Here is a 19983-nt window from a genome sequence, read left to right as displayed (position 1 = left end):
TGCAGTACATAAGGGAGAAGGTCAGTCAGGTGCCCTGAGGACCTAGCCCCTTTTCTGGAGGCTAAACTGGGGGTTCTACCTCATGGACCAAGCCTGTAAGAACTAGGACTGTTTTCTTCAAAAATCTTTTTTCCTCTTTTTATTGTCTTATTCTTTTAAAAGGATGGAGACACTCCTAATTTCTTGATTTCCTTCCTTGTGAAGGTTCCCTATGACATTAAGGAATGCCTTACCCACATCCTCAGTGCGGCCGTTGGATAAGCGGAAAGAATTGGAATGGCTCCCAGCTTGCTTGTATTTCTTAAACCTAATAAGAAAATGATCACAGTGAAGAATGAAACACAGAGGTGGGAGAGGCAAATCACAACTCTGTATTCCTGCTCATCAATTCAGCCTTTCTAAATCTCCTTTAAAAATAATCGGGCTTTTTTAGAGACAGGTCATGCACACCCTGAGGCAGCAGCATGCTGGGGTGACCGAGTACCTCGGGATACTCCTGTTTACCCTCAGTACACTGGAATCCAACCAGGGAACCCCAACAGTATATTCAGGTGCATGTGGCTCACTGGAGAGCACAGCCACACCAGGTGGAGAGAGGGTGAGTGGGTGGAATACAGTTGGGGGAGACAGACAATATATATCAAACAAAAATCTTGGTATTTCCTCAGTGTAGCCTGGGAGACCCAGGGAGAAGCCCAGAGCTTTGGATTGGGTGGACACAGTTCTGGCCACAAGTCTCCTGCAGAATGATGGAGACACATGACAAATTATAGGGGGCACACGATTCCCCTCTCTTTATCCCTGCAGAAGAACAGAGGGAGCACAGAACAGGTTAGGCCAAAGATAAGGTGGGGCTAAGCCCAATTAGTCAGGGCAGTAGCTTTAGCAGGAAGAGAATAAATGCACCACCCTCTTCTCTCCCTTGAGTTCCCGTTCCTTGCTTCTGCTTGAGTGGTAATGTCTAGAGGACCCAGAAAGAAGGTTAGAAAGAGGGATTCTGTAACTCACAACTCACATGGCTCAGCTCAGCATGCCAGGGCCAGGGGTCCCAAAAGGGTTTGGGGACAAAGCCCCAATCAGAAATAAAGTAGGCTTTTGTTGAGCATGTAATCTTACTGGGGCCCTTTCAGGGGTTGCTTCAACAGGGCTAGACCTAAAGATCCTGTAACACCTGTCACTAATAACAAACTGTGGTTTCTTACCTCAACCTCCAACCACCATTCTGGGCTTTAGCTTGCATTGGAGTTGGGAGACTGGGCTTGGACAGATGGAAGAAAGAGGGAGGGCTTAGGACTTAAGGAAGACTATGTAGAGCTTTTAAATTATTTCTAAGTAGAACTTCAATTAGCACCATTATGGGTCATTCCCCCTCTATCCTATTCATTGTGTATATCCTACTGTCTACTGGACTGTGTGGGTTCATTGGGACACTGGGATACTGAAACAGAGTCTAAGAGAACGTGAAGTGTTAGTAGGCTCACCTTAACATGTACAAAACTATGATAATAAACACGATCACTAGCAGAGAGGACAGGGCCACCATCACCGCAATAATCGGTGTCTCATCTGAAATCAAGAGAACAGAACAAGTCATTAATGTGTTGTGCAATGGAGGGCTTAAGTCAGCCATTCAGGGGAACAACCTGAAGAGGAAGAGCTCATTCAGTCCTTCTGCAGATGCCAGGAAATGGAAACAGAGAAGAAAGTATGAGTGTGCACCTCTCACTGCCATGCCAGGGCTATTGAGGTGAAGTGGGGAGAGAGCATGGGGCCCAGGATGACATGTTCACCCCATCTCTGACTATCATACATTTATTTACTCTGTCTCCCTGCATTAGAATAAAAGCTGTTTAAAGGCAGACACTTTGTTTTACTCACTGCTATACCCTTTGAGCCTAAAAAGTACTGGAATAGCACATAAAAAGTACTGGAATATTTGGAGGCATGAACACATCCAATTCTGATGGCAAGCTAGGTATGCAGGGCCAACACTGTATACTCTCTCAGCCTCAGTGGGCTCCATCTAGAGGAAGATGGGAGAGGAAGGGAAAAAGACAGTTTTCCTATTATAAACCCAAATGGTTTCTGGGCACAGAGAATACTGTTCCTAATTAAAACAAGGAGACAAGTAGGGCACAATGGCTCACGCCTGTAATCCTAGCATTTTAGGAGGACAAAGCGGGTGGATTGCTTGAGCCAAGGTATTCGAGACCAGCCTGGGCAACAGGGTAAAACTCCATCTCTACTGAAAATTAAAAAAATAGCCGATGTGGTGATGTGCGCCTATAGTCCTAGCTACTGAGGAGGCTGAGGTAGGAGGATCACTTGAGCCCAGGAGATGGAGGTTACAGTGAGCTGGGACTGTGACACCACACTCCAGCCTGGGCAACAGAGCAAGACCCTGTCTCAAAACAAACAAACAAACAAACAAACAAACAAACAAACAAACAAGGAGACAGCTGGGTGTGGTGGCTCATGCCTATCCCAGCACTTTGGGAGGCTGAGGTGGAAGGATTGCTTGAGGCCAGGAATTCGAGACCAGCCAAATAAAAATAAAATAAAACAAGGAGACATTATTAGATCCTCAGCCACCATATAACAAAACTGCCGGGTGCTTCTTTTTTCCTCTTTCCACACCCTGCTCCCTTAAGTCACCTTTTGCCAGGACCCCAACCATGGCAACATCTAGTTTGAAGACATGGCAATCCCACCTCATTCCACAGTGCCTGGCTCCCTTTCACCCAATACCTAGCCTTGTTTCTCACGCAGCTGGCCAGGCGCTGACTCATGCACCTCCACTCTCACCCCCCACCCCACTCCATGAACTACACCATCAGAGTGGCTTGGTAACTATCTTCACCATTTTCCTACCTGCTAAAGGGGAAGACAAGTCCCTCCCACCCTGTCATGTGTGTTCCGGATTACATCCACTGCTGTCAACTCAAAGACTTGTCTTCTTGACCTCATTTACCCTCCCCCAGCCACCACCAGCCTCACGTCTCTCTTCTCGACTGACTTTCTGAAACACAGTTGTCTAATTTGTCTTGTCTAATTCCTTACCTCCAGGTTCTCCTTAATCTATTTGCTCTGACTCCCACCCTCAGTGCTCTGTTTAAACTGCTCAGCCAGAACACCAACAAATGGCATATTGCCAAATCCAATAGGAACATTCCCATCCTCATCTGATTCAACCTTTTAGCAGCATTCATTCAAATATTTGTGGACCAGCAATTGCATGCCATTGTTTGAGACACTAGGAACAGAGAAGTGTTCAAGGAGACAAGTGATAGAAAGCTTACATTCTGTGGGGAGGAAGGAGGACACTGTTTATAAACAAGTCAATACTTAATTTCAGACAGGGACAAGTGCTATGAGGAATAAAAAGCAGGGTGGGGAGAGAGAAAGTGACAGGTTGGGGAGCAGTGATAGAGTGGTCTGAGAAGGTCTCTCTGAGGAAGTAATATACAAGCAGAGCTCTAAATAACGTGAAGAGAACCATGCAAAGATCTGGGTGAAGAGCTTTCTAGACGCAGCGAACAGCAAGCATGGTAGCTCTCAAGAGCTTGGCAGGTTCAAGAAACAGCACAAAGGCCAGTTCAATATAAGATGCCAGAGAGATGGGCAAAAGCCAGCAGACTTAGGACTTGGCAGTCCATTGTAATGATTGTGGATTTAATTCTGAGTGTGATGAGAAACACTATGTCATCGGAGAGCTTTGAACAGAGGAGATATATAACTGGCTTTACATTCTCTTAAAAGCTAAACTGACCCATAAGCAGTAGCCATGAGGTGAGAGGTTAATCTAAGAATGTAGTGTCATAGAAGCCAAGAGTAGAGTTTTTCAAGGAGGGAGCAATCAATCCAATCAAATACTGCCTACAGACTTAAGAAGGATGACACAGAGAAGTGAAACCAGATTTGACAAGACGGTGGCTACTGGTGACCTTTCCAAGAGTATTTTCAGTTGAATATGGGTGAGAAAGCCTAAATGGAGTGAAATAAAGATAGAAAAAGGACAGTGAGACACTGGGTCCCTTCGTGGGGACTTTTAACATTAAGGGATGCAGAGGAAAGGAGTGACAGATGGAGGGAGATGTGAGGTGGACAGATAGGTTTTGTTTGTTTTTAGAGAGATGTTTGTTTTTAGAGAGACAGAAGACATTACACGACGCTTCTTTGTTAATGGTAAGTTTCAAACATACTGTGGTACGTGGCTCTCATCTTAAAATGAGTGTTCAGACTGGCTGATCACTCCTTCCTCTCTGAAGCACTTTCCTCTCTTAGCTTTCCACAACGAAGCACTCCTCTGATTTTCCTTCTATCTCTTGTCTGCTCCATCTCAGTTTCCCTCACTATCTGTTCCTCTTCCAACACCAGATCTCTAAATGTGGGAATTCCTCAGGGCTCTGTCCTTGGCACTCTTCTCTATATCTAGTTAATCTGATCAGAGAGATGACTGTAAATATAAATGCCATGCTAGCAATTCCTACAGTTGCTTTGCTTGGTCAGACCTCTTTTCTGAGTTCCAGATTCTCAACTGCCTATTTGCCACCTCCACTTTAAATTTCATAGGCAACACAAGCTTTCTGTGTTTAAAACCCTTCCCTCACCATTCAGTAGCTAGTACTCTAACCCACCCTGTTGCTCAAGTAAGAAATGTGAAAACCCCTTGATGTCTTTCTCACACTTATCTTGTATATCTAGCACAGCTGCAAGTAATATATTTTAGAGATGTATATAAAACTTCAAATCTGTCTGCCTTTTTTTTTTTTTTTTTTTTTTTTTTGCATTTTTTTATTGCCACCAGTGTAGTCCCAACCTCCATCCTCTCTCACCTGGATCACAGTAAGCCTCTGCCCCTGCCAATCCATTCTCCACAAAGCAGAGTGATCTCTAGGAAAGCAACTCAGGTTGTGTCCCACTCTTAGGTAAAACCCTCCAACAGTTTCTCATGCCTCAGAATGAAATCTAATCTCCTTATCCTGGACTCTTAACAACTCCCTCGATTTAGCCCCTACCTGCCCTATCTCTTGCACTCTTTCCTTGCTCACTCAATTTCAGCCATTGGTGTCCTTCCATGCTTTCATTCATTCATCCTCAGGCCTTTGAACATGTTATTCCTTCTGCTTTACACAGCCTCTCTCTGTTCTTTGCCTGGTTATCTCCTACTTGTCTGGTTCTCTGTGTGTCACTTTTCCCACACAGGTCTTCTCTGACTTCCTAATACCAAATTAGGATCATAAGTCTCAGTTTCCTTATTTCTGAAATAAGTTATTCTGCATATTAAATGAGATCTTTCATGTGAAGTTATTGGCACAGTAACTAGCACACAGTATGTACTTAATTTTAGCTGTTATGGCTGGGCACAGTGGCTCACACCTGCAATCCCAGCACTTTGGGAGGTGGGCAGATCATGGGGTCAAGAATTGGAGACCAGCTTGGCCAACATGGTGAAACTCCATCTCTACTAAAAATACAAAAAAAAATTAGCCAGGAGTGGTGGCACGTGCCTGTAATCTCAGCTACTTAGGAGGCTGAGGCAGGAGAATCGCTTGAACCTGGGGGGCGGAGGTTGTAGTGAGCCGAGATTGTGCCACTGCCCTCCAGCCTGAGCGAAAGAGCGAGACTCCATCTCAAAAAAAAAATTAGCTGTTATTTCCTATACTATTTTTGTAAGGCAAGGACCTTATTATTTTCCTTGATAATACCTCTCACACTTTGTAATTACATATTTAACTGTTGTTGATTAATGAATATCCCTCCTTTATAGCATAAATTCCACAAGAGCAAGGATTACATGTCTGCTTCATTCTCACTGTACACCTAAAACCTAGCACAGGGTCTCACACATAACAGGCACAAAATAAACAATGGATTACGTTGAGCCAAAGAACAAAAAAAAAATTTATCACTAAATGTCTTTGTTAAATTCCAGCTACAGGGGGTAGTATATCAGGTATTATAGGAAAGTAATCAGGCACATCCCAGCACTTTGGGAGGCCAAGGCGGGTGGATCACAAGGTCAGGAGTTCAAGCCCAGCCTGGCCAATATGGTGAAACCCCGTCTCTACTAAGAATACAAAATTAGCCGGGTGTGGTGGCACACCCCTGTGGTCCCAGCTACTCAGGAGGCTGAGGCAGGAGAATCGCTTGTACCCGGGAGGCGGAGGTTGCAGTGAGCCGAGATCATGCCACTGCACTCCAGCCTGGGTGACCGAGCGAGATTCTGCCTCAAAAAAAAAAAAAAAAAAAAGAAAGTAATTAGGCACATTTGGCTTAAGACACTGGGCTAAATCCATAAATTTACTTCTTCATCTTCCCCCAAAGCACATTGACATGGTAGAAGAAACATAAAAATACTAACGAATCAACAGCATATCTGAAAGGCAGCAAACGGTGGCATATGTAGATCAGAAACTTTGAGAGATTTCTGGAAGACAAAACAGACGAGACTCGACTGTCCAAGAGATCAAACAGAGCCAAAGAGCCTCCAGCTGAAAACTAAGTACTAGTTCTACCAGTTTGGGCCTGGAAACACCTCAAGCTCAGAGGGAATTGGGACTGGGGTTGAAAGGGACCTTGAGGTACCAGGATGGTACTCAAGCAAAGGCCTGCCAACCCAGCGCCAGTACACTCACAGGCCAAATGACAAGCGGGGCTTCCCATCTAGACTCAGCTGGAAAAACAGTGCTCTACACAGAGTAGAGAGTTTGTCACAGAGACTGGTAAGGGCTTCTTTTTTACAAAATATATGCTGCATATATATTTTCTCAACGTCACACTAATGACATTTTGGGCTATACAATTCTCTGTTATGTGGGTCTGTCATGTGCACTGTAGGACATTTAACAATATCCCTAGCCTCTAATTATTAGATGTTAGTAGCAGACTCCCAATTTTGATGACAAAAGTATCTCCAAGCATTGCTAAATGCCTTTGTGGGGGAAATAGCCCCCAGTAAGGAACCACTGGTCTATACCCACTCCATTCTAACTGAATTCTTTAAAGGCAAATCTGAGACCTATCATTTCAAATGCAATTACTTAGGTATGTATCACCAAGAGATAAAGATTCTTAACATAAACATAATACTATTATCCAATTTAAAAAGTAACACTAATTCCTTGGTATCATCTAATATTATTCAGTTACTGCTTGAATTTCCCTGAGTGTCTCATAAATGCTTTTTTTTGGTTTGGTTAGAATTGGCACCAGAGCAGGTCTACACTGCATATGATTGTTAAGTATACTGGGTCCACAGAAGGTTTCCTGGGGCCTGCAGACAGAAAAAAACCATAGTAGTGCCCAAGCTAATTCTAGGCAACCACAAGAGAGGAAAGGAAAAAGAAAACGGCAGCTCGCCTAGAGGATAACTGCACCCTGTCCCGATTTTCCTGAGCCATCACTGAACCCTTCCCTGGTTTAGGACATATGTCCATGTTCGTCTTCTGAAGGGATGAAGGGACACCTATTGTGAGCACAGTCTAGGCCACTCAGTGGTCCAGGACATAGCTCAAACAGAGCAATAGTAGCCCTGGGAAATGCAGGTGACAAAAGAAAAACAGAATAAATCTTTTAAAATATACTGCAATTTGTGCAACAGGATGCTGTATTGATTTAAAAAATTTTTTTTTCTTAAATTTTTTGTAGAGATGGGAGGGGGGGGGTCTTGTTGCCCAGGCTAGTCTTGAAGTCTTGGTCTCAAGTGATCTTCCTGCCTTGGCCTCCCAAAATGCTACGATTACAGGCGTGAGCCACTGCTGCATTGCCTTTTTTTTTTCTTTTCTTGAGACGGAGTCTCACTCCGTCACCCAGGCTGAAGTGCAGTGGCGTGATCTCGGTTCACTGCAACAGCCTCCCGGTTCGAGCGATCCTCCCACCACGCCTGGCTAAGTTTTGTATTTTTAGTAGAGACAGGGTTTCACTATGTTGGCCAGCCTGGTCTTGAACTCCTGACCTCAGGTGATCAGCCTGCCTCAGCCTCCCAAAGTGCTGGGATTATAGGTGTGAGCCACTGTGCCCAGCCTACATTGATATTTTTTAAAAGCCACTATTTAAAAAGGAGTAATCTGAGTAGTAAGAAAGAGTTCTTTAAAAACTGGCCGGGCATGGTGGCTCACGCCTGTAATCCCAGCACTTTGGGAGGCCGAGGCAGGCAGATCACCTGAGGTTGGGAGTTTGAGACCAGCCTGACCAACATAGAGAAACTCTATCTCTACTAAAAATACAAAATTAGCCAGGCGTGGTGGCACATGCCTGTAATCCCAGCTACTCGGGGGGCTGAGGCAGGAGAATCGCTTGAACCTGGGAGGCAGAGGTTGCAGTGAACCGAGATCGTGTCATTGCACACCAGCTTGGGCAACAAGAGTGAAACTCCGTCTCAAAACAAAACAAAACAAAAACGAAAACAAACAAACAAAAAAACACCAACATGATTAGGAGGAAAAAAATCTACATAGAAAGACTGAACAGGGCCGGGCACGGTGGCTCATGCCTGTAAGCCCAACACTTTGGGAGGCCAGGGTGGGAGGACTGCTTGAGGCCAGGAGTTTGAGACCAGCCTGGGCAACTTAGCGAGACTCTGGTAGTCTGTCTCTGCCAAACAAACAAACACCCGATTAGCTGGGCATGGTGGCGTATGCCTATAGTCCCAGCTACCTGGGAGGCTGAGGCTGGAGGATCCCTTGAGTCCCAGAAGTCAAGGCTGCAGTGAGCTGTGATCAGGCCACTGCACTCCAGCCTGGGCGACAGAGCATGAGTGCCCCAGCCCTGCCTCCAAAAAAAGAAAGGCTAAATAGCAGAACTGATATAACTGAAAACCAAATTAGTTGTGTGAAAGAGCAACTGTCCTGGAAGCTCCCAGAACATAGAGCAGTAACAGATGAAAAATATGAGAGCATAGAAAAGAAAGGAGCTGGATAGGTCCAGGAGATCCAACACCTGTGCAACAGCAAAGTCCAAAGAAGAAACCAGTAAGAAGGGAGAGAAATAATACAAGAAAGTTCCTGAGTTATCAGGCCAAAAGAAATAATCTAGTTTGTGGAGTAATATTGACAAAAAAACTTTACACCTAGATGTATTCTGAAAAAATTCTTAAATTCTAGTTGAAATCAACCAACGAACCACAGGACAGCCTTAGAAAACCATTTCCAGGGCATGGGGTTTTAGGGTCCGACAGACCTGAAGTTCAAATTCCTACTATCCTAACTTACTAGTAGTGTGATAATCTCTTAGAACAATATATGAAATGGAAGCATAATAGCACCCTCCACCTTTTAGAGTTAATGGGAGATCTAAAAGAGGTAACATTTGCAAAGTGTCTGACATGAAGGGAAGAGATTGGCTTTGGCATCCACAAGTTCACACACTAGCAAAGAACCTCAGCCCAGCTTCCTAGGCTCAGGCAGTTCTTTGCCTAGAACAGGGGTCAGCAAACTACAGCCCAAATTTAGCCCACTGCCTGTTTTTGTAAATAAAATGCTATCAGAACATGGCCATGTTCATTCATTTACATACCATCTATGGCTGCTTTTACATTACAAAGGCACAGCTGAGTAGATGAGACAGAGACAGTATGGTTACAAACCGAAATTGTTTCAACCCCAACTTCATTCTAGCAAAGTTTTACTTTCTGGAGTCAGGCCAGGGAACAAGCATGAAAATGAAAACCACTAAAATGGTGTTCCGGGACAACAGATACCTACTTGCTATAACTTCTTTCCTTGAAAACAAAGGGCCGTATTAATTGAAGGGCTCACCTGTAAACAGGTGAGTGACTTAAGGACTTCAGACACACACTGGTCAACTACAAACTAGTCAGTAAAGGAACAGCCATAGTCCTATAGCCCCAGTTCCTATGGCCCATTTACCTACTACCACACTTTTTGGTACAAGTATTTATCAGCTCTCAAAGGCAAGGTTGTAATGTTGTTTTAAATGTTTCCTATTGGCTCTAAAAACAGCAATATTCATTGGATTGCCTCTAGAATCTAATCACTGGGCTGAGCCCAATCACCATTGTTTTGAGCCAAATTATTCAGAAACCTAAATTTCTATTGTCTATCTATCTCCCCTAAGTCCTCTGGAATATCTTTCTAAAACCAAAATCTGACTATGTTACTTCCTTACTCACCATCATCTTCAGGAGATGCTCCAACTCCTGAACTCAGTGGACCACCACACCCACTCTGTTGAGGCCACCTCCGACCACTCCCCGCACCTCATACATGTCAACTGCGCACAGATCCTCAAACATATGACTTACTCTTTCATGTCTCTTTGCTTGTGCCCTGTCTGGTGTGTCTTCATTTTCCCCATTTGCTATTTTAATTTAAACTTCCCAAAGCACATCTCTGTGCCTCCTTCCCACTCCCCAGATATAATGAGTCTTCTGAGTTCCCTCAGCACTTTGTGTGATATATCCAATGGCATGTAACTGAGTAGACTTCGGTTCCTGATGTTCACGTATTTCCTTCCTGAGACAGGGAAGCATATGCATATATATATATATATATTTATATATAAAATATTTTTTTTCTGGACTCCTTGATGCTTAATAGGCACTGAATCAATGCTGAATGTAAAAGGTGCTTAGAGAAAGCCATCATAAACTCATAATAATAATGGCACTATGATAATCCCCACCCTTTTTTTTTTTTTGAGACAGAGTCTCACTCTGTTGCCCAGGCTAGAGTACAGTCATGCAATCTTAGCTCGCTGTGACCTCCATTTGCTGGGCTCAGGTGATCCTCCCACCTCAGCGTCCCAAGTGGCTGGGACTACAGGTACGTACCACATGCCTGGCTAACTTTTGTATTTTTAGTAGAGACAAGGTTTCCCCATATTGCTCAGGCTGGTCTGGAACTCCTGGGCTCAAGTGATCCACCTGCCTCAGCCTCCCAAAGTGCCCTAACACTCTTAAAACAAGAATGTCAACTCTTTCTAGACTTAAGTAGTAGCTCAAGGGACTATTTCTTTACAAATATTAAGATGCTGATTTTTTTTTTTTTTTTTGAGAGAGTCTTGCTCTGTCACCCAGGCTGGAGTGCAGTCTGGATCGCAGCCAAGAGTGCGATCTTGGCTTACTACAACCTCTGTCTCCCAGGTTCAACCAATTCTCCTGCCTCAGCTTCCTGAGTAGTTGGGATTACAGGCGCACACCACCACACCCGGCTAATTTTTGTATTTTTAGTAGAGACGGGGTTTCACCATATTGGTCAGGCTGGTCTTAAACTCCTGACCTTGTGATCCACCCGCCTCGGCCTCCCAAAGTGCTGGGATTACAGGCGTGAGCCACTGCACCTGGCTGGAATATATTTTAAAATAATATGCATGAGAAAATAACCAGTTTCCTGGACTTCAGAAGAGGAAGAAAAGTTGCCCTCCCTCTCATTTCTTTTTGCTTTGACAATTAAAACATCAGACACTACTGTTCAAAAGCACCCCAAAGACCAGTGCATAAAAACGTGTAGCCCCTAATTCATCTGCATAAGACATAACTGCTTATCAAACCCATTATAATACAAACATTTCCAAACAGCTGGCTTATTTCTCAAAAAGCATTTGGCTTAAAATTAGAATGTGATATCCAAATTTATAGCAATACTTCTAAAGATCTGCTCTGGTAAAATTGTCATTAGATTTTGGGACTTTAGAGACTGCTGAGAATACCTATGCCTTTTCAGTTTCCTGTTTGGAATTACACAAAATTATTTTTTGACTTAAGAAAGGAGATTTATTACATTAATAGACTTTACATATGTCACAATTAGCAATAATCTAGGTAATTAAGGTAATTTTGTTTTTTTAATCACAACATGGAAACTACTTAAATATTGGATAGGTAAAATAGGTATGATGTCTGGGGCAAGAAAAGGCTGAATATTATGAAAATATATACTAAATAGAGGAAGGAGTCAACAGATCTTATGTTTCATCTTGAAGCCTACCACTGACTTTTGACTTTATTGTAAGGCTGGTTAAAAGAGCAGTTTTAGGGAGCAAATAAATATCCATCACAATAAAACCTATTTAAGTCTACATTTGATAAAATCTGGCAAGTGAATCTGAAGAGCAAAGACACTGTATTAATCCAACGTTTAGTTCCCAAGTTTAGGAAAGTGAGAGCTGGAAAAGTGAGGGAAATCTGTACACAGTATGGTAACACCTCACTATTCCTTACCAAATACAATGGCAGACGGACATCACATAAAGGATCAGAGTATCCACTTTTCTGACTCAAATGCTCCCTACTTAGTGGGACTTCATATGCCTCCAAGTGTTCCACTACTTAATTACACAGGGAAAATTGTGTATGGTTAAATAACAGAATCAGAAAAAAACTCAAGTCTGATTTGATAGAATAGAAAATTATGATAAAAACACTGCTTCAAATAGCAACATTTTAAAAACTCAAATGCAATAGTCACTTCTTAGAATGTTAGATGATCTCTTTCTCTTTCTCTCATGCTCTTTGATAGCAGCCTTACTGTCATTCTAGGCAAAATGTGCCACACTTCTGCAGACAAATACCCATGTCCCCCTACTCTCTAGTGACCAGGGACTCAGAAGTCCAGCTTAAACCACAGACACAACATCTCAGGCCATAGAGACTTTACATTTAAGGGCTGAAAATCCATAAAATCCATATAAAGCCACAAAGGGTTGACATTTTATAGACTAGGGGAAAAACAACACAAAGAATATTTAAAGGGAACTGTGGCCTAGAAATCAGAAGTAACTCACGGTATAGAAATTATGACCTAATATCACTAAAAAGTAATGTTAACAAGGTGACATGTCAAAGTAAGATATATTTTGTTACTTGTTAAAATACATCATAGCTGTTAGAATCCATAGTCTATATTAAAAAACATACTGAATACAGTACTTGTTTCTATTGCTCTTCTCCATGAGATTAACATGGAAATAACTTAAGGGAAAGTAAACAAACAACACAGCCACAGATGCACATGGTTACCACAGACTGTGAGCAGAGGAAATAGATGAATACTGTACACTGTGTAAAAGGAACAACAGATATAAGGTGAGCAGCTCACCTCTTCTGTCCTTCGAGTCAGAATTACCTGTGTAATAAGTAAAAAATAGAAACATTCATTCAGGTTAAAGAAACACATTACAATTCAATTTAGAGTACAACAAAACAAGCTCCAGGATTAGGAATGCTTTCCTCCATGAGGCATCCTCCAACAACTGGGAAACAAGACTGCCCAGATTCACTAAACTTTGGACAGTGGTCTGACCTTCTCCCTGGGTACACAAATAGTGCAGCATCAATATTCACAAAAAGTACAAGAATGCAAAGAGAACACATGTTATTAGAGGCTTTTATGTCTTTTGCTCCATTAAAATTCAAGAGGGCAAAATTAAGTAAGGATACAAAAGACCAAAATGATAAGTAATAAAATCTAATTGGTACATACCAAACTGTACACACTAACAGAGAAAACCTTCTTTTCAAAGGCGAGTGGAAATATCCACAGCCCTTATAAATCCCTACAGTAGAAACAGTATATTATTTTGTCCCAATGCAATAAAATTAGAAATTGACGAAGTAAGAAAACATTTGAAAATAAAAATCAAAACCAAAATGAGGCCGGGTGCAGTGGATCACCGGAGGTCAGGAGTTCAAGACCAGCCTGGCCAACATGGTAAAACCCCGTCTTTACTAAAAATACAAAACAAATTAGCTGGGCGTGGTGGCGGGTGCCTATAATCCCAGGTACTTGGGAGGCTGAGGCACGAGAATCACTTGAACCCAGGAGGGGGAGGTTGCAGTGAGCCAAGATCATGCCACTGCACTCCAGCCTAGGTGACAGAGCGAGACTCTATTTCAAAGAAAAAAAAAAAAAAAATCAAAACCAAAATGGGCCAGGCACAGTGGCTCACGTCTTTAATCCCAGCACTTTGGGAGGCTGAGGCATGAGAATTGCTTAAACCTGGGAGGTAGAGGTTGCAGTGACCCGAGATCACACCACTGTACTCCAGAAGGGGGGCAGAGTGAGACTCCATATCAAAAATCAAACAGACGGCCGGGCGCGGTGGCTCACGCCTGTAATCCCAGCACTTTGGGAGGCCGAAGCGGGCAGATCACAAGGTCAGGAGAATGAGACCATCCTGGGTAACACAGTGAAACCCTGTCTCTAACAAAAATACAAAAAAAATTAGCCGAGCGTGGTGGTGTGCGCCTGTAGTCCCAGCTACTTGGGAGGCTGAGGCAGGAGAATGGCGTGAACCCAGGAGGCAGAGCTTGCAGTGAGCAGAGATCGCGCCACTGCACTCCAGCCTGGGCAACAGAGCGCGACTCCATCTCAAAAAAAAAAAAAAAAAAAATCAGACAAAAAACCCAAAATGGAAAAATACCTTAAAAATAACAATGATGAGAAGTTTTGTGACAGAACCTGCCAACTCTCTTCCCCTCAGATCAGTTTCTTTGTCTTGTTGCCTTGACACAGAACCTTTGTTTTTTAGCTGAGCACCAAGCTCTCCTGCCAGACTATATTTCAGACTCCTTTGTGCTAGGTGTAGTCATGTGATGAATTCTAGCCAATGGGATGTGAGCTAAAGCAATGTGAGTAACTTCCAGGTCACATCTTTTGGAAGAGAAATGGCCCCTATTCCCTTTGTTCTTCCTTTCCAGTGGTTGGAACTAGAACCCAATGGTGAGAACTATCTCTAACCAAACAGATAAGGGCAATATTGTTAGGATGGCAGGGCCACAAAAGGAAAGGAATTTGGTCCCTACTGAGACGAAGCCTCTGCCTACCTTTGGAATGTAACTGGGGAGAGAAAGACACTTCAGTCTTATTTAAATGTCACTGAATTTTAGTATCTTTGTCAGAGCAGCTTATAGCGCATCCTAATACAACTACCTATAGAAACACCTATGGGATGTGGCTAAAGCTGTGCTTGCGCAAAATTCACAGCACTAAATATGTTAATTAACTGGAAAGAATGAAATTAAAGCACACTCAATTCAAGGAGATAGAAAAAGCACAAAATAAATCTAAAGAAGGTAGAAAGAAAGTAAAAATCAATGAAATAGAAAACGTAAACATAAAAGGACTATAAATGCACAATAGCAAGTTCTTTGGAAGATAAAAGGCAACAAACCTATGAAATAAATGGTTATTCAGCCTAAACAAAAAAAAAAAGGAGACATAAAATAAAATTTAAAAATTAATAGCTCTGTAGGCTATTATAATAAATAATCACAAAGGAGAACTTTTCCTCATTCAAATACATTTGAAAACAGGAATGAAATGGCCAGATGTGGTGGCTCACACCTGTAATCCTAGCACTTTGGGAGGCTAAGACAGGAGGATCGCGTAAGCCCAGGAGTTCGAGACCAGCCTGGGCAACATGGCGAAACTCCATCTCTACAAAAAAATACAAAAAATTAGCTGGGCGTGGTGGAACACGCCTGTAATCCCAGCTACTCGGGAGGCTGAGGTGAAAGGATCACCTGAGCCCAGGGTGCAGGCCGCAATGAGCCGAGATCATGCCACTGCACTCCAGCACTGGGCAACAGTGAGAGCCTGTCTTAAAAAAAAAAAGCATATTTTTTAGTGTAAACTTTCAAATCCTTTCCATCTAGCAAAACAAAACACTAAAAACTAAAACTTATCAAAAAGAATACAAACACAAAGGAAAAACATAGATCAATCTCATTTAGAGATAATTTGAGAATATCTAGACAGAGAAAATTCTAAATGAAAAAAAAAAAAGAAATAATATCAAACAGACTGCAACAGGTTGTTACAGGAATGATAAAATATGTTTGGGCGGCCTTGGCTCACGCCTATAATCCCAGTGCTTTGGGAGGCTAAGGCTGAGGATTGCTTGATGCCAGGAGTTCATCACCAGTCTGGGCAACACAGTGAGTCCCTGTTTCTGAGAAAATTTAAAAATTAGCTGGGCGTGGTGACATGCACCTATAGTCCTTAGCTACTCAGAAGTCTGAGGTGGGGTTTGCTTAAGTCCGGGAGTTCGAGGTTACAGTGAGCCATGATCGTGCCACTGTACTTCAGCCTGGATGACTCAAAGGAAAAGACTTAAAGCAAAGCAAAGCAAAGGTCAACAGAAAAGAAAAATTAAGAAGATTAAAGAATTAATTCAGAGCAAGACCCTGTCTCTAAAAAATGAATAAATAAAAACGGGCAGGGCGCAGTGGGTCGCACCTATAATCCCAGCACTTTGGGAGGCCGAGGCAGGATCACGGGGTCAGGAGTTTGAGACCAGGTTGGCCAACATGGTGAAACCCCGTCTCTACTAAAATACAAAAAATTAGCTGGGCATGGTGGCACGTGCCTGTAGTCCCAGCTACTCAGGAGGCTGAGGCAGGGGAATCACTTGAACCCGTGAGGTGGAGGTTGCAGTGAGCTGAGATGGCGCCACTGCACTCCAGCCTGGCAACAGACTCCATCTCAAAATAAATAAACAAACAAACAAACCTAGGAATAGAATCCACCATAGAAACAGACCAAAAGAGAAAAAAATCATTCAGATCTTTCTCATTGATCCTGAACAGGCAACTGGCAAAATTTAACACCCATTCCTAACATAAACATTCATTAAATCCTGAACACAGTAAAATATGTTTATCTCAACTCAAGTCAGTACTATGTATAATGAAAAACCACTGCAAGTGTCCTCCTTAGTGTCAGATACAAGAGAATGCTGTCTGCATTTACCAGCTGCTTAACTTTGTTCTGGAGGTATTCATCAATGCAATTAAACAGAAGAAAAAGTTCTAAAAATTTGGAAGATATATGCAGATGAGAAGACTTGAAGCTGTAATAATTAATGAAGAAAATTACTTCCAACACTAAGAGAGTTTAAGGTGGCCAGTACAAAATGTCTCTACAAAAATCAGTAGCCTTCATATCCCCAACAGCAGCCAGTTAGAAGATCTGATGGAAGAAAATACTCCATTTATAATAACAAAATCAGAAGATTTAAAAAAAACAAAGACTTCAGAAAATGGAATATATTGCATTCTTGGATAGTTAGACTCAACATCTTTAAGATGCCATTTTCTCTGTTAATCTACACATTTAACATGATCAATACAAACTTTTTTTCCTGCTAGACAAGTTGATTCTAATGTTTATAATAAGAATTGCTAACAAAATTCTGAAAAATAAAATTAACAAGGAATGACTCATTTTACCAGATATTAAATACTTTACAAAGTTACAATTATTGAGACAGTGGGGCTTTGCACATGGACAGAGAAAAAGATTAATAGGAAATAAAATGAATGTTCCTAAATACTCAAATACATATGAAGAGGTAAATAAGTATCTGAATTCAATATATAAGATAGGTGGCATTTCAAATCAATGAGGAAAAATAAATTATTAAGGGGTATTGGGACAAGTTAGATAGGGAAAAACAGATCCACAGCTCACTCTGCATCAGAATAAATTCGAGATAGACCTAAGTGTGTGTACACACACACACACACACACACACACTCACACACGAAACCACAGAAGTCCAGAAGAAAATTATTTTTATAATCTTGGAGTAAGGAAAGCCTTCCTAGATATGACCCAATTCCTAGAAAACTTAAAATAAACTGAGAAATATTTAAATTAAAAAAATTAAAAACAGCTAATGATATCTTCTGCAATGCAGAAAATCTAGATGACCACCTAGGGAACAATATTTGCAGTTTTACCATAGGCAAAGGACTCATTTACCAAATGTACAAAAAGCATCTACAAACGAGTCAGGAAAACCCTGACACCCTAATAAAAATGGGTAAAGAGAATGCTCAAAAAATAAATGATCTTTTAAATTACACAAAATTGCTCAATCTCAGCAAAATGCAAATTAAAGTTACACTGAGATATTATTTTTCACCTGTCAGATTGGCAGAGATCCCCAAGTTTAATAATTCACCACACTGAAGAGAGTTTAGAAAAACAGGCACTTCGACATATTGTTAATAGGAATAGACTTCCTAGCAGAAGGAAGTGTGGCAATATCCATAAATTTATAAATGCACACTTAAAATAATTCATCCTACTAATATTCTCATATGTGTCTGAAACGACAAACTATTGTTTATGAGTACTCTGAAAACAATCTTAACGTCCACTGATAGGGGAAACTGGATAAATATATTAAGGTATATCCTTCAATACAGCAGCTCTTTACTAAAACAAAGAACAAGTATGATAGGGTAACTGAAAAAGCAATATGCAGAAATCAACTCGGCATATTTATTATTTGTATTATAAATGGAAAAAATGAATATATATGCTTTTTAAAAAGGAGTTTATTATTTATTTATTTGTTTGTTTGTTTGTTTGTTTGTTTTGAGGCAGAGTCTTGCTCTGTCGCCCAGGCTGGAGTGCAGTGGCGCAATCTCGGCTCACTGCAAGCTCCACCTCCCAGGTTCATGCCATTCTCCTGCCTCAGCCTCCCAAGTAACTGGAACTACAGGTACCCGCCACCACGCCCAGCTAATTGTTTTTGTATTTTTTAGTAGAGACAGGGTTTCACTGTGTTAGCCAGGATGGTCTCGATCTCCTGACCTGGTGATCTGCCCACCTCGGCCTCCCAAAGTGCTGGGATTACAGGCGTGAGCCACCGCGCCCGGCCTATTTATTTATTTTTAAAAGGTATTCTAGGCTGGGCACAGTGGCTCTTGCCTGTAATACCAGCACTTTGGGAGGCCGAGGCGGGCGGATCATGAGGTCAGGAGTTCAAGACCAGCGTGGCCAACATGGTGAAACCTGTCTCTACTAAAAATACAAAAAATAGCTGGGTGTGGTGGTGGGCATCTGTAATCCCAGCTACTCAGGAGGCTGAGGCAGGAGAATTGTTTGAACCCTGCAGGCAGAGTTTGCAGTGTGCCAAGACTGCGCCATTGCACTCCAGCCTGGGCGACAGGGTGAGACTGTCTCAAAGAAAAAAAAAAAAAAGGTATTCTATCTTTTTACTTGTCACTGATTTTTTTTTTTTTTTTTTTTTTTTTGAGATAGAGTCTCAAGTCTCACTCTGTTCTCCAGGCTATAGTAAAGGGACTTGACTCACTGCAACCTCCACCTCCCAGGTTCAAGCAATTCTCATGTCTCAGCCTCCCAAGCAGCTGGGATTACAAGTATATGCCAACACATCTGACTAATTTTTTTTATTTTTAGTAGGTAGACAGAGGGTTTTGCCAGGTTGGCTAGGCTGGTCTTGAGCTCCTGGCTTCATGTGATCCACCCGCCTTGGCCTCCCAAAGTGCTGGGATTACAGGAGTGAGCCACCACACCCGGCCTATTTATTTTTGAGATGAGGTCTCCCTCTGTTGCCCAGACTGGAGTACGGTGGTGCGATCACGGCTCACTGCAGCCTCAACTGCCAGGCCTCAAGTAATCCTCCTGCCTCAGCCCTGAGTAGCTGGGACCACAGGCATGAGTCATTAGGCCCTGCTAATTTCTAAATCATTTGTAGAGATGAGGTTTTGCTATGATGCTTAGGCTGGTCTCAAACTCCTGGGCTTAAGCGATCCTCCTGCTTCAGCCTCCCAAAGTGCTGGAATTACAGGTGTAAGCCACTGTGCCTAGCTGGCCTTTGTTTATTTTTAAAAGGAGAAAAAGATTCAAAGCAAAGATCAACAGGAAGGAAAAATTTTAAAGATTAAAGAATTAATTCAGGATACATCCAATATCCAAATAATAAGAATTTGAGAACAAAAAAAAAAAAAAAAAAAAAAGGAAGTGGGGGAGAAGGTTTCAAAGAAATGGGAGAAAATTTTCAGAAATGCAAGATCAAGGCTCTAAAGGGCCTATTAAGTATCCATAATAATGAACCAAAAAGACCCACATCAAGATACATCTCTGTGAAATTTCAGGACACCAATGATAAAGAGAAGATCCTAGAAAGCATACAAATAATTAGGAATTAAGATAGCAGTAAAATCCTCCAAACCTGGTAAGCAGGTGTCAGGGCAATACTTTAAAA

The 19983-nt window shown here is 42.0% G+C and overlaps 1 protein-coding gene across 7 annotated transcripts in view; it reads right to left on the bottom strand.

Moving 5' to 3' along the window:
• PTPRA (protein tyrosine phosphatase receptor type A) overlaps positions 1-19983 on the bottom strand; it is a 173190-nt gene that overhangs the window by 48071 nt on the left and 105136 nt on the right. For 4 of the 7 annotated variants that reach the window (XM_030826509.1, XM_012511887.2, XM_030826510.1 and 1 more), the window contains 3 exons: positions 13059-13085; positions 1482-1566; positions 234-307 (listed from right to left, as the gene is read on the bottom strand). In XM_030826509.1, coding sequence (XP_030682369.1) covers positions 234-307; positions 1482-1566; positions 13059-13085 — 186 coding nt within the window. The remainder of the gene's footprint in view (positions 1-233; positions 308-1481; positions 1567-13058; positions 13086-19983) is intronic. The other 3 variants (XM_030826511.1, XM_030826512.1, XM_030826514.1) reach the window with 1 other exon arrangement.

Source organism: Nomascus leucogenys, chromosome 13, assembly GCF_006542625.1.
Source record: "Nomascus leucogenys isolate Asia chromosome 13, Asia_NLE_v1, whole genome shotgun sequence".
Classification (NCBI taxonomy): domain Eukaryota; kingdom Metazoa; phylum Chordata; class Mammalia; order Primates; family Hylobatidae; genus Nomascus; species Nomascus leucogenys.
This window is presented reverse-complemented; position numbering and strand designations above follow the sequence as displayed.